The 13,598-nt window shown below is 41.2% G+C and overlaps 2 protein-coding genes across 9 annotated transcripts in view; both read right to left on the bottom strand.

The window, feature by feature from the left end:
- CEP135 (centrosomal protein 135) overlaps positions 1–5,428 on the bottom strand; it is a 38,999-nt gene extending 33,571 nt beyond the window's left edge. For 2 of the 3 annotated variants that reach the window (XM_064449468.1, XM_064449470.1), the window contains exon 1: positions 4,914–5,427. The gene's annotated coding sequence lies outside the window, so the exon portion shown is untranslated. Of the gene's footprint in view, positions 1–4,913 lie in introns of all 3 variants that reach the window. The other variant, XM_064449469.1, reaches the window with a different exon arrangement.
- Positions 5,429–7,463: 2,035 nt separating this feature from the next.
- EXOC1 (exocyst complex component 1) overlaps positions 7,464–13,598 on the bottom strand; it is a 30,776-nt gene continuing 24,641 nt past the window's right edge. For all 6 annotated transcript variants that reach the window (XM_064449472.1, XM_064449471.1, XM_064449473.1 and 3 more), the window contains 4 exons: positions 12,873–13,056; positions 10,612–10,811; positions 8,938–9,132; positions 7,464–8,142 (listed from right to left, as the gene is read on the bottom strand). In XM_064449472.1, coding sequence (XP_064305542.1) covers positions 7,990–8,142; positions 8,938–9,132; positions 10,612–10,811; positions 12,873–13,056 — 732 coding nt within the window. In that variant the 3' untranslated portion in view covers positions 7,464–7,989. The remainder of the gene's footprint in view (positions 8,143–8,937; positions 9,133–10,611; positions 10,812–12,872; positions 13,057–13,598) is intronic.

The following is a 13,598-nucleotide window of genomic DNA, read 5'->3' as shown; positions in this document are numbered from 1 at the left end:
CCAAGGAAGCATTGTTTGCATCTCATATATAGGGGACAGAATATAGATGTCATTTAAGCCATGCTGTTTCACAAACCCCCTGATTTTAAAAAGATATTAAATATATGTAGGCATTTGAAAATAAAATTATTTATGACTAATAAAATGAGAAAACACACACATTTCTCTCTTGTCTGAGGCTGGAAAATAAAATTTCATCTCTTGTACCAAAACACTACAAATAAGTCTAGCAACGGGACTGTGGTTGCCAGGTGCTGCTCCATGGATGAGAGAAAATCACCAGTCTTAAGAGCACAGCATCTGTTCCAGGTACTGCCAAAATACTTGTTTGAAGAGGTTCAGGATGTTGATATAGCAGCTAGGCAATGGCATGGAGAACAACCGCTTACATATTGTACTGGGATGGTTGAGGGAGGAGGCAGTGCACTTCCTTCCACTAAATGGTAACTGTCAATGTACTAAGTGGAAGTCAATGTACTAACGTGCACCAACTGCTCTTCATTGTCCTTTGGCAGCTAAAGATTAAAGCTAAAAGTGATGAGACTTGGTATTTTTGAATTAATGGTGAGGATTCTGTGTTGAATTCGGGAAAACAGTGATTGTGTTACTGTATCTAGATTTAGTCTCAGGAATACATCTTAAATTACTAAAGAAGTAAGCTGATAACTCTTGAGCCCATCTTTTCAGGAAGGAAGAACCATATCAGTTTAAAAGATTAAAATCGTTCATCACACTTGGTTTAAAAGATAGTGTTTTAGAAAGAGAAAGGATTGTTCTACTAATCATACTGAGAAAATTTTACAGAACAAAGAAAGAACAGAACTGTGCCACAGCTTGTAAGGGAATAAAGCTTTTTTTACAGTAACTGTGGGGGAAAATACATGGACAGATGTTGGCATTCCAGTAACTGTGGCTAGGAAGTAGATAAAGGATCTCAATAAATCACTGCAACAGATGCTTAAGTGAGGTGTGGTTACCTAAACATACTCTAATATGAGAGGCACCAACAGCTTTCTGGTTGAATTGCTCTCCTTTCTGAAGACTGGGAATTTTTAATTCAAGACATTATTGCCACCTGAATCAAACAAGAAAGGATATTATATTCCCTAGAGACACATCTGAACCAAAATTAGTCCAGGAAACAAGTAGCTGCAGTATAGGTCCAAAAGATGGCTGGGAATAAAAGTAAGAAGTATAACTGGGGGCGTTATTTCAGAGAGCTTAACACAGAGAGTAAAGTCTTCAAAGACAATAAGTGTTGTACACTCTTTGTTGGAAAGAAATTATGTGCCAGTAATTCCAGACCTCTGTCATTACACACAACAATAGCATAAATCTCATATCCTAAACTTAAAATCTGTCATTAGTCTTATCATGAAATCATAGAGTAGCTAGTAACTTCTCCATCAGGAAAGTGAAAATATGAACTGCTGTACCGATTCAGTTGAATCTGAGATCAGTCTGACCCAATACCCCATATCTCTGACAGTTGCCACAGCAAGGGTATAAAAACATAAAAAACACAAGACAAGTCTTACTCCTACATAGCTTCTCTTTCTCTTTGCCTATAGTGCAGGGAGTTAATGGGCCTAAAGTTGAACTTAAATCATTATAAGAGTACCTGATAAACCTTTCTTAGAAAAGCCTGATTGTTTTCTTGAATCTTTTGCACTTTTACATTGAAATAGCCTGTGGCAATGAATTCCTTATTTTAACTGTATGTCTGGAAAAGTATATCATAAATTTATGGGTGTGTGCACACTCACTCCCCTTTTTTTTCTTCTTATTTTAAGACATACTAAATAATCATTCTTTATTCATGCTTTCAGCCATTCATGATGGCATCTTTAGCAAATCTATTTCCCAAAATTTTCTAGTAGCTTGTACAGCTTGCCCCTTTTCCACGCTTTTTCTGAGATTGAGATCACCCCAAGCAGCTACATAGCACCTATAAAGATTCTTTGCTGCAGCCTTCTCTATTCATAATGATTCCTAACTTATGATTTGCCTTTCTGGTTGCTCTAAAGCACCAATTAGATACATTCACAGTGACACTAACACCTCTTTTTCTGAGCAGTATCTGCTACTTTAGAGCCCATGATGTGTATCACTTTGTCTTTATTAACACTGTTCTTTAACTACCACTTTATTACTCAGTCCAGTGATACCCTTCTGCAACCCTTGGACTGCTCTTAACACATCTATATAATGACCAAATTTTGTCCCTCACTGTTTAAACAGCAGAAAATCTTCTCCATGTTCTCCCTTTCTTGTTAAAGACTTAGTGAGCTATTAAATTACCTTTTCTCCATTTCTGAAAGAGACCTGCTTTCTTAAAAGCCTTTGGTAAAGAGCTTTCTCAAAACCTTTTGGGGAATCCAAATTTTCTACATCGTTCTTACCCAGTCAACTCAATCCAGCATATCCTTTTCTTTAAAGAAACTTAATAGCTTTGTGAATCATGGTTGAGTCACAAAGAAAGGTATGTTGAACTTACCAGATTTGACTGTAAATTTGCGAAATACTGGAAAGCACTCTTAACAACTTTGGTAATTCCCACAAGACAGGCTACTTAGCTGCATAAATAGTTCACATAATTTATTATCTAAATATTTCATGTAATTTAGTGCCGCTAGGAAGAAAATACAATTTCCATTTTAGATGAAAAACAGAAAATCAGATAAGCAAACAAAAAGGGAAAATTAAATGGTACTTTAAATCAGTCATTTCCAGACAAGGATTTATCAAGATGTCTAAATGAGTGCAGCCTTCAGTTAATCGCAGAAGAGATTTTCCGGGCCAACAGCCTCATTTTTTGTTCCTGTTTTGTTCAAGAAGACTGCTGAAGAAGACAGCTTTCATGTGCCTCATTTTGTGACATGCCTGGGTGGCTGTGAGCAGTCTTTTGCAGACCTAGGTGCTTATGAAATTTAGCACCCATGTGCTGTTCCTCTATTGTTCAAAGTCACCAGTGACTGAAAATGAACATTGACATGAACAATAGGCAATAACGGAACTTCAAATCCAGTTCCTTTAGGCTATAAGTTTAGAATAAATTTGCATAAAATTGTGTGAAAGAAGCAATGTTAATAGGTATTAGACTGACTATTACAGGTGGAAAATGAAACAGAAAAGCTTTACAACACTGAAGTCTTCCTTTCAGTCTGATAACAATGCAGCAAAATTCATGGTGAGTATAGGTTAAGACCTGTTCTAGATGCAATAGTTGTGTTTGCAATAAGAAAATATAATAACAAAAAAGCAGAGCAAAGATGTACCTTGGCCGTGGAAGACTTAATATGGTTCCCAAGGGAAAGAAATATAAAACTACATAGTTGACAACAGAACACAAAGAAATTAGCATGGACAAATTTATATTGGTTGCTGATATGCCAGAAGGCTGTGCTGCCATCCAAAAAGACCTGGACAGGCTGAAGAGCTGGGCCAAGGGGGAACCTGATGAAATTCAACAAGAGCAAGGGCAAGGTCCTGCACCTGGGGAGGAACAACCCCATGCACCAGTACAGGCTGGGGGCTGAACTACTGCAAAGCAGCTCTGTTGAGAAGGACCTGGGAGTGCTGGTGGACAACAAGCTGACCATGAGCCAGCAACGTGCCCTTGTGGCCAAGAAGTCCAAGGGTATCCTGGGCTGCATTAAAAGGAGTGTGGCCAGCAGGTCGAGAGGAGTTATCCTCCCCCTCTACTCAGCCCTAGTGAGGCCACAGCTGGAGTACTGTGTCCAGTTCTGGGCTCCCCAGTTTAAGAAGGACATGGAACTGCTTGAGCAAGTCCAGAGGAGAGCTATGAAGATGATCAGGGGACTGGAGCATCTCCCTTATGAGGAAAGGCTAAGACACCCGGGTTTGTTCAGCCTGGACAAGAGAAGACTGATGGGGGATCTATCAATGCTTATAAATATCTAAAGGGTGGGTGTCAAGAGGATGGGGCCAGCTTCTTCTCAGTGGCGCCCAACGACAAGGCAAGGGGCAATGGGCACAAGTTGGAACACAGGAAGTTCCACCTCAATATAAGGAAACACTTCTTTCCTGTGAGGGTGACAGAGCAGGGGCACAGGCTGCCCATGGACGTTGTGGAGTCTCCTTCCCTGGAGACATTCAAAACCTGCCTAGACGACATGTTCCTGTGCTCCCTGCTCAAGCAGGGGGGTTGGACAAGACGATCTCCAGAGGTCTTTTCCAACCCCTACCATTCTGTGGTATGCTACAAAATCTTATTGAATCTATAATACTAACACCAAAGACAATTATGAACTGGAGTTTTCATTCTCAGCTCTGGAAAATACCAAAATGTGTTCATTCATCAGAACTGATATGCTAATGGCTTTATTTTTTTTTTGCATACGTGTGAAATATGTTTGCAAAGCACCTGTTCCTGTCCTGTCATTACTAGTCACGTAGTTCATTTTGCTATAAAGAGCTAGCTTTGTTTTCACCCAGGCAGCTAGTGGACCAAGTATTTGACTATAGTAATGTTCTAATACATGCCTCTATACAGTCCACCTACTGCGACATCTGTTACTGTAACGTTATTTTCAAGATACACTGAATGAGCCTGCACTTGCTTTGGCAAAGTCTGTTTCCAAGATGATTTGCTGGGCGTTCACTTCTGGCTAGATATTCGTACACTACTTTGCCCATAGAAAGACAACTCTTGCTCTAGAAAAACATAGTTCTTCTTCAAAGAAGCAACAAAACCCTGTAAGTTGACATTACAGTACAAGAAAACCCTATCGATTATGAGCCTGCTTGCCACCTATCTCCCCAAACTGGAAGCTTTATAGTCCTTTCAGCAACCGCAATCATTACCTATAGAGGGGCAGTCAGTCCCTTTTTAAACGGGTTTATTTTAACTTTTTTCCGTCCTCCCTCCGGGTCGGTCTTACCGGACGTACCGTTAAAAGCAAACTCTTGCGGGACGAGCCACGGAGGAGTAGCCGAGAAGCTCCGGCGAGGCTTCGGCAGAGGCGTAGCTCCGGCGGAGTGCTGCAGGCCCCGAGGGAACGGGAGACCAGCGCGCAGGCCAGGCGTCGGGGGCTGCCGTCTAGGCTAACCTACGCTCCCCAGGGGCGGAACGGACGGAGGCGTCCCGGCGCCACGCTCTTCTCAGGGCCGCTACCGGCACCGCGGGGTCCCGAGACAGACGCCGAGTACCGCCGCTGCCCATCACCCGCCCTCCTCGTCTTCTTCCTCTTCCTCCTCACCCGGCCGAGGCGAGGCAAGGCAAGGCCAGGCGAGGCGAGCCCTGCCGCGCGCCCCAGCCCGGCGCTGCCGCTCCTCCACGCACCCCACCCAGCCCGTCAGGCCGCACCGCCGGTTTGAAAATGGCGCGCGGAGCAGCGCCCGCTTCCCCCTCGTCACCTCAGCAACAGGGCACGCGCCTACACCCGCCGGCCGGCCGAGCCAACCGCCGCCCGCCCCGCCCCTTCCCGCGCGACCGGCGGCCCTCGCGCTGAAGGGCGGGGGAGTGTGACGTAACGCGCCGCCGCGTTACCGTAGGCTCTGACGGCGGCCTCCGAAACGCTTCGGTGAGAGGGGCTTTCGTCAGCGCGAGGGCGGCAGGGGGGTAGCCCGCCATGGCGGCTTAGCTCCGGGAGAGACAGACGTTACCGTTGTCCCTGCTCTTCCAGAGCATCGTATTTGCATTTACTGCCTACAGCGTAGTCGCCTGTTGCATAGTGGCTGCGGCCAGAGTCGGGGACCGAAGTGTCTGATGTAAAAGTGACAGGTGGTCCTCTTTTATAAGCTGTCTGTGCTAGTTTAAAGGGAATTTCTCCTAAGCGTAACCCTTACCCCTGCTTGGTGTTGCTTTGGCTACTTTTTGTCACCTGCAGAGACACAGTAAGCAGGCTATACCCAACTCAGATCGAGTATTATATTAGTAAATGAGACAACTAGGATTTAATGAGCTACAAGACTGAAGTGTTAGCATGGCCATCGAAATCCAGGTGCCTCAAAAAAATAAAACTCGGGGAACTATTAGTGTTTTTTGAGTTTTATCCTTGCATCTGCATCTCAAACACCAAAAATCTTACCTCTGTCTGCATGTTTATTTTGCCTGCATACATCCCCCTCTATTCAACAACTTCACAATTTCCTCAAGCTGCACAGGAAAACGAGGTCCTGAAACACAGGCAGCTGAAGCTCCATGAGGAGGAAGGGGTTACATGCAGCGGGAGAATACTGATGCTACATCATACTTACCCAAGGGAAGAAAAAAAAAAAAAAAAAAGGCGTTGAGAAATAGAGCAATTCTACTTCAATGCCCAGAGACAAACAACGTAAATAACCACATTTTCACCTTTTTGAAATAATACTCCTGTCCTGGTTTTGGCTGTGATAAACTTCATTTTCTTCCCAGTAGCTGGCACAGTGCTGTGCTTTGGACTTAGTATGAAAGCAATGTTGGTAACACACCGATGTTTTGGTTGTTGCTGGGCAGCGCTTGCACTAGTCAAGGACTTTTCCAGCTCCCCCATGCTCTGCCCGGTGCACAAGAAGCTGGGAGGGGACAGGGCACAGCCAAGAGAGTGGATTCAGACTGGCCAAAGAGATATTCCATATCATGTAATGTCATGCCCAGTATGTGAACTGGGAGGAGCTGGCCGGGGGAGGGAAGCAGCGATCGCAGCTCAGGGATGGGTAGCGTTGGTCAGCAGGTGGTAAGCAGTTATATCGTTTGTGTTTCTGTTTTTTTCCCTTTTCCTTTTTATTATACTGTCGTTATTTATTATAATAAATATTATCATTATTTTATTCTAATTATTAAACTGTTCTTATATCAACCCACAAGTTTTTGGTTTTTTTTTTTTGCTTTTGCTCTTCCGATTCTCTCCCCCATCCCACAGGGGTGGGGGGAGTGAGTGAACGGCTTTGTGGTGGTTAGTTGCCGACTGGGGCTGAACCACAACAATTTCGAATCAGAATAATGTTGATAGCAACAACTGAAACATCAGTGTGTTAAGCAGTGCTTACACTAGTCAAGGACTTCTTCAGCTCCCCATGCTCCGGCAGGTGCACAAGAAGCTGGGAGGGGACACAGCTGGGACAGTTGACCCCAAATCACCAAAGGGACATCCCATACCATATGATGTCATGCTCAGCATATAAAGCTGGGGGAAGAAGGAGGAAAGGGGAGAGTGTTTGGAGTGATGTCATTTGTCTTCCCAAGTAACTGTTACACTTGATGGAGCCCTGCTTCCCCAGAGATGGCTGAGCACCTCCCTGCCCATGGGAAGGATTGAGTGAATTCCTTGTTGTGCTTTGCTTCCATGTGCGGCTTTTGCTTTACCTGTTAAACTGCCTTTATCTCAAACCATGAGTTTTCTCACTTCTACTCTTCAGATTCTCTCCCCTGTCCCACTAGGGGGGAGGTGAGCGGGCAGCTGCGTGGTGCTGAGTTGCCAGCTGGGGCTAAGCCAAGACAACGCCATAGGAATAAAGAATATGATGAACAGTTTAATTAAGAATTATAGCCATAGTCACATTACATCTCAGAACATGAATTCAATATTCCCACTGCATAAAGTTCCACATTGATACTTTCTAGAATGAGGAAGCAAAATTATTTGATAGTCTTTAATGCTTACATAATTTCCACGATGCAAATATTAGTGAAAACAGTAGTATTCTTTTTGTGTACTAGGAAGGTAGTGCTTACTGCTTTTAGCAAAGAAGGGAGTATAAATAAAATTATCTGCACATTAGGGAAAGGGAAAAATTATATCCAAAGTGTTTCACAGAATTAATGCTTTCAAACAGTACTTGAACCCAGTGGAAGAGCAACAAATCCCCGAAGGTTTCGTTTTTGGCCTGGAAGACGTTTGAAGCAGGAGTGTAACTTGACATATATGGGAGTTAACTACACATACACATGGAAATCCACCTTTCAAAACCAAATAGCACTTACAGTGTTTGATTCCCTTACACACGGGCACAAAGTTTGTTAGCTGCTCTTTCCCTTTCTAGAGCTTAATGAGACTGTGCAATACTGGAGCAGTAGTCTAAAATATCCTGTATAGTGAATTCCATAGTAATTCCTGATCCAGGATAGCAGCGAGCTATGAGCCCTTCAAAGTGCTTGTATTGTCGTATAAACTCATCTTGCATGGAATGCCACACAACCTGCCAAAGCAAGCAAACTTTAGGAAGCGTCAAATGGCACAACACACTCTACATGAACTACCAAACACCGGCTCATTAACGGATTGTCAGTTCAAGTGTCATTTTAAAAATAAAGCTTGCTAACAAAGTTCAGTAAACTGAGTTGTTGCATTAAAAAAATTGATTCAAGATTTTTGCCCATTAAGTTTAAGACCTTTAATGTTTACAGGACTCCTATCAAACCTGCAAAGCAGAAAACAGTAAAGAAGCGGAAGCTGCCCTAAAAGGGGTATTGCTTTTGTCTTTAAAGAGAACACTCTGAACTGAAACACTGCTACTAATTCACTTTTCAGACTTCAAAAAGCTGTTAATACATGCTTAGCTCTTAAATCTACTTATCATTTCTCCAGTGAGAAAGTTTAAAGAGTATAAGAGAAAAGTAACTATCAGAAAAGATGTAAATGAAAATATATTCTGCTATAGTGTACCAGCTAAACTTTGTTTCAGGTTAACAGTTCATTTAAATCTAGTTCTCTCTACTTCCAGTATATTTTGTAGAACAGAGAGCATCCATTAACGGACACCAAGGGTATCAAAGGAAGTTTCCTTCTGAACTCTGTCTCTCTATCACGACAGTTCAAATCAATGTGGCAACAGATAGAATCAGAGTGGGATTATAAAAAACCTACACTCAGAATTGGTGGTTTTTCAGACTTATGCTGAAGCTAGGCACTTCTCACAGAACACATATACAAAAGCAACAATAAAAGCCTTTGTGTAAACATTACAAGGTGTTTAAGCCATGATTTAGTTTACCTGAAGTAAGTTTTCTTCTTCACAGAGATGTTTATCTACCTTCTTGTAAAGATTATCCAATCCCTTCTTCACTTCCTTACCAGGATATTCCTTTATAACTTTACGAAGCTCTTGTTTATTAAAAGCCAGCTGATAGCTTACTTCCTCTTCTCGTATACCTTGTGCCACACGTGCTTCAACACCTTCAAAGAAGTGCTAACAAACAATAACAGCATTAATGATTATCACAGATCTAAACTAATTAAGCCAGTTTCACAAGCATATGTGTGGTTAAATCTTGATTCTGCTTGGCAACTGCTCTGTGTTCCCACCATTTTTGTTTTTTAGTTGGGCACGAAGTAGTGCTCACCCATAAACGTTAAAGCACAGCCCAACAATACTGCACTCCGTAAGTACTAGAGTAAAACTGACATCAGTCATTTTTAGAAGCAATCAAGCTTTTCTTTGCAACCTTATAACTAATACTGAATCAGCCTCAAAATCCTCAATTAACAAGCCCACAGCCTGGGAAAATACTCGTTCTTTCGTATAAGCTGAGTAAGTGTCTGAAGAGGAATTTCTCTACTTAAACCATAATTACACAATAGCAATATCTGTTCATAATTGCCCTCTCTTCTCACTGCTCCACACCAGTTGGCTTGACATAATAAAAATGGAGGGAAGTATGCCTATGGACATGCACGTAGAGCCGCATGGAGTTAGCTTTCTTCACAGCAGCCCATACGGTGCTGTGCTTTAGATCTGTGACTAAAACAGGGCTGATAGCACACCAATTGTTTTCATTATTGCTGAACAGGTCAAACCTGGCCAGAGGGTACACCATACCATGTAACATCGTACTTGGCTGTAAAAATCAGGGTTAGACGAGGGGGTGGGGTGGTGTTTGTCTCCAAGGTGGCTGTTGCTCAGAAACTGGCTGGGCATCAGCCTGCTTGTGGGAGGTAGTGAGTGACTGCCTTTGCGTCACTTTTTTTTTTTCTTTTCTCCCCTCCCCCCCCCCATTAAACTATCTTTATCTCCACCCCCAAGTTTTCTCACTTTTGCTCTTCCTATTCTCTCCCCTATCCTGCCTGGGGAGGGGAGAGTGAGCAAGCCATTGGGCGCCTTAGGTGCTGGCCAGAGTCAGCCCACATGGGAAGCAATAAAACATTTTCATTTTCAAAAAGAGAATACATCTTAGACTTTTCAGAAATTGAATGGCCAAAATCCTGCTTATAGAAGAAGCAATGAACAGTGGGAAACATTCAGCGGGCAGAACTGAGCGTGAACCTGGATCAGCACTCAGTTTAACACTTAGTTCAACTACTGACTTACAGAGCTTTCCTAAAACTGTTCTTCTTGTTGAACAGTTCAGAAACTACAGTAATTTTCTCTGCAGATAAGGTGGGGAAATTTATCCCAAAGCTCCCGATTACTTTTCCCCTTGCTTTTTCCTTCTTCAAAACCATTTGCTTAAGACACGACTGATATTTAGTCAGTACAATTCGTTGCCATGAAAAAACTGGGGTTTTTTAATCCAAGACTGTTACCCTCATGAGTACTCTTGCCAGGCATGCTTGGGTCTAAAGTAATAAAATAAAGATAAGTGCAGTGACAAAATCAGATAGTGCAGATTAACACTTGAGAAAAACTACTCTGTACCACTTAAATGTATATAAACTCAAATATACTTACATTTAATTTCTCAAGAGGCTGTCCGAGTGAGCAGATTACATAAGACTGAAGATGTTCAGTGTATTTCTGTTTGGCTTCTTTTTTCTCAGCCTCAAGACAAGAAATTTTCAAGCGAGAAAGCGTTGCAAAAATATGATGGAAGTTCTCCATCATGACCACATCTCTGGGTGTTTTCTGGCTTTCATTAGCTACTTTCTCAACTGAAAGAAAAAGGAAGCAAAATACTTAAAATACCAAAAGTACAACCAAGTTCAGGAAAACAACCAATAATGATAACACTGTCAGAAAAGGAATTTTGTAAAGAAGTAACAGATAGGTACAGGCTCTAAGGTCATGAAATTTGTATGCCAAAAAGGTCACTTATAAAAGAATACAAAATAGTGACTACATACGGTCATTTACATAAGTGAGAAACAACCCACGTTCTGTGGAGGCTTACAAGCATGCTTTCATTATCCCTAACAGATATGACATGACAGAACTATTTAAGAAAAGTCTCATTCCCCTCTTTGCTAGATAAGGTGGTGGTTTTTTTAAAAAAATCTACTTCCCAGTCTCTCAGTTTTTGCTTAGCTTATTCATTTTATGGTCAGAGTTACTGTCAATTCCCAAATTTAATAATAAAAATGGATAATCCTGCACATACATCTCTTACTTTCATCCCCCCCCCCCAAAGGAAAACAGGCCAGGCAAAAGGAATTCTACATATCGCTCCCTTATTGCACCTAAAAGCAGGCTGAAAGAGGATGGCTTCAACAAAGAGTGCAATTAAGTCTCTATGCCTATTCATCCATTAATCATTTTGCTCAGACTACCAGGATGCCCACTGTGAAAGTGATCCTTGTCAACAGAGTGTCAATAAAGATCACAAATTCATTTCAGCCTGAACACTGAATTGCCAACTAGGAGAAGTCTGCTACTGCCAATTTTGTTCTTCCCATCTAATTTTCTAACCACCCCCCAATTCTATCTGAAGTACTACATCTTTCTGACCCATGTCAAACATTACTTGTAAATTAAATATCCTACTGCATTAAACATACTGCTTGCACTGATTTTGTACAAAATTTTGACTGCGTTTCATCTTCATTCTTTATTTCTATCCCTTATCCTCTCCCATTATAATTCTTTGTTCTGTAAGTTTGCTCTCTACTTGTTTGAAACAGATTGTGTTTTTCTTCGGTGTTTGACTGGCATAATTTTGAACCCCTTTTAAAAGGTGCCTTTCTAAATTCTTCCTACACTAGTTATTTTACCATTGTATAGTTTTGCCTGTCTATTGGTATTTGCTTAATTTTATCACTTGAACAGTAAATTCCTAAGGACAGAAAAGTGGTGTGCAATCAAGTAAAAACATTTTCAAAAATTTACTGTCTGTACACAGTCTACTGTACTATGAAGTAATGTCTCTTCACAGTTACCTAATATGTTTGGAACTGCTATGCTATCATTTGCTCGAACTAGCTTTATCGACTCTACTGTCTCCTCTTACTCAATCTTCCCCTAAAAAAAGAGGTGCGTATCAGTGGTTGGGAATTATTATCCGTGGAGTTGTTTGAAAATCTGCAGGTAAATCAGCACTGAAAGGTCTGTCTATTCCTATCACTCCCATTTTAAATGGGAATTTTCCAGAGTTCATTGGCTTGCATATCCCCCCGCCCCTTTTTTTTTTAAAAACGTTAAATAACCCCAGTAGAACAAGGGTGTTGCTGCTGTTTTTCCAGACTACAGCTGGCAAAACAGGTAGAACTGGAGACATTCTGTGTCAGCCTAGGACACAAAGGTCCTAATCTGCCAAGAAAGGGTCAAATTCACATCCAGAACTCAAGTGATTTATTTTAGACAGGGCTGCGGACATAAACAGTGTCAGGGCCAAATGCCGGGGATCTCATCCAGATTCACCTGCTTGCTTAAGCTATGCTGGGAGAGAAACGATGAGAAGCCACTTCAGATTGTGTCGTGTTGCTGCCATCTTCTCTCTCCCTCCAGAATCTTAATCACCTCCCCCTGTCATAACTGAAAGTTACTTTACAGGTATGTACAAAGAGAAATATCTACAGTTTGCTTTTAAGATGTATATTACAATCAAATGGTTTACACTTGCTCTCCTACTGATAACAGATAACCAAAATTTCAGCACAACAACAGTCACATGGCTTGCAGTAGAGTCTTAAAAACATCATCTATTAATTGCTGCAAAACAATATATAAATAGGAGGAAACAATCATTCTAGTAACGATGACAACCTCAGAAGACCTACCACTGACAAAAACAGCTCTAATAAGTTTTATGTAGGCTTTGTCTAGATCTCCTCGTCGTTCTGCATTTTTGAAAATTGATTCAGCGAGGGCTGCAAACTCCTCAAATTCAGCAACAAATGGAAGGATCCCAACTTTACTCTTCTTTGAGATTTTTACTTCATCCATCTGCTTCATTTGGTTACTCTTAAATTTAAAACAAGAACAGACGTTAGCCTCTAATATATCACTCCAGACCATGGAACAACTAGTAAAAGAAAAGAAAAATGCAGACATACTAAAAACCTGACACTTATTCAAACGTGGAAAAAATTTTATCTTTCAGTTAGTATATCTACTTAGTCTTCCTCCCTTTTTACCTTCAAAAATTTGTTAAGAAATAATTGGAAAGAAACAGGAAGATGGGCAAGTAAAATCTTCCAGCTTTTATTCTCCTTTGTTTACTTAGTATTAAGAAAAAAATCCCCAAACCTATCCACCAGAAACAATTAACAATTTTCATTCTATAATCTAACAAGGACTTTTGCTTTTCTGATCCACCCAAGCTAACAATTCCCTTTGTTACAGAAAGTTTCTTTAATCTCCTACTGAAATTTTATTTTCTGGGTACAATAAAAAAAAAATCAGCTTCAAAATATTTTAAGCATTAAACTGAACAAGATGGTCACTTTTATGTTGGCCTAGAGTCAAATTACATTTACAACAATAAAAAAAAGTTATACCAGCAA

Source organism: Phalacrocorax carbo, chromosome 4 (genome assembly GCF_963921805.1).
Source record: "Phalacrocorax carbo chromosome 4, bPhaCar2.1, whole genome shotgun sequence".
Lineage (NCBI taxonomy): Eukaryota > Metazoa > Chordata > Aves > Suliformes > Phalacrocoracidae > Phalacrocorax > Phalacrocorax carbo.
The sequence above is the reverse complement of the archived record's forward strand: the minus strand, read 5'-3'. Positions and strand labels throughout refer to the sequence as shown.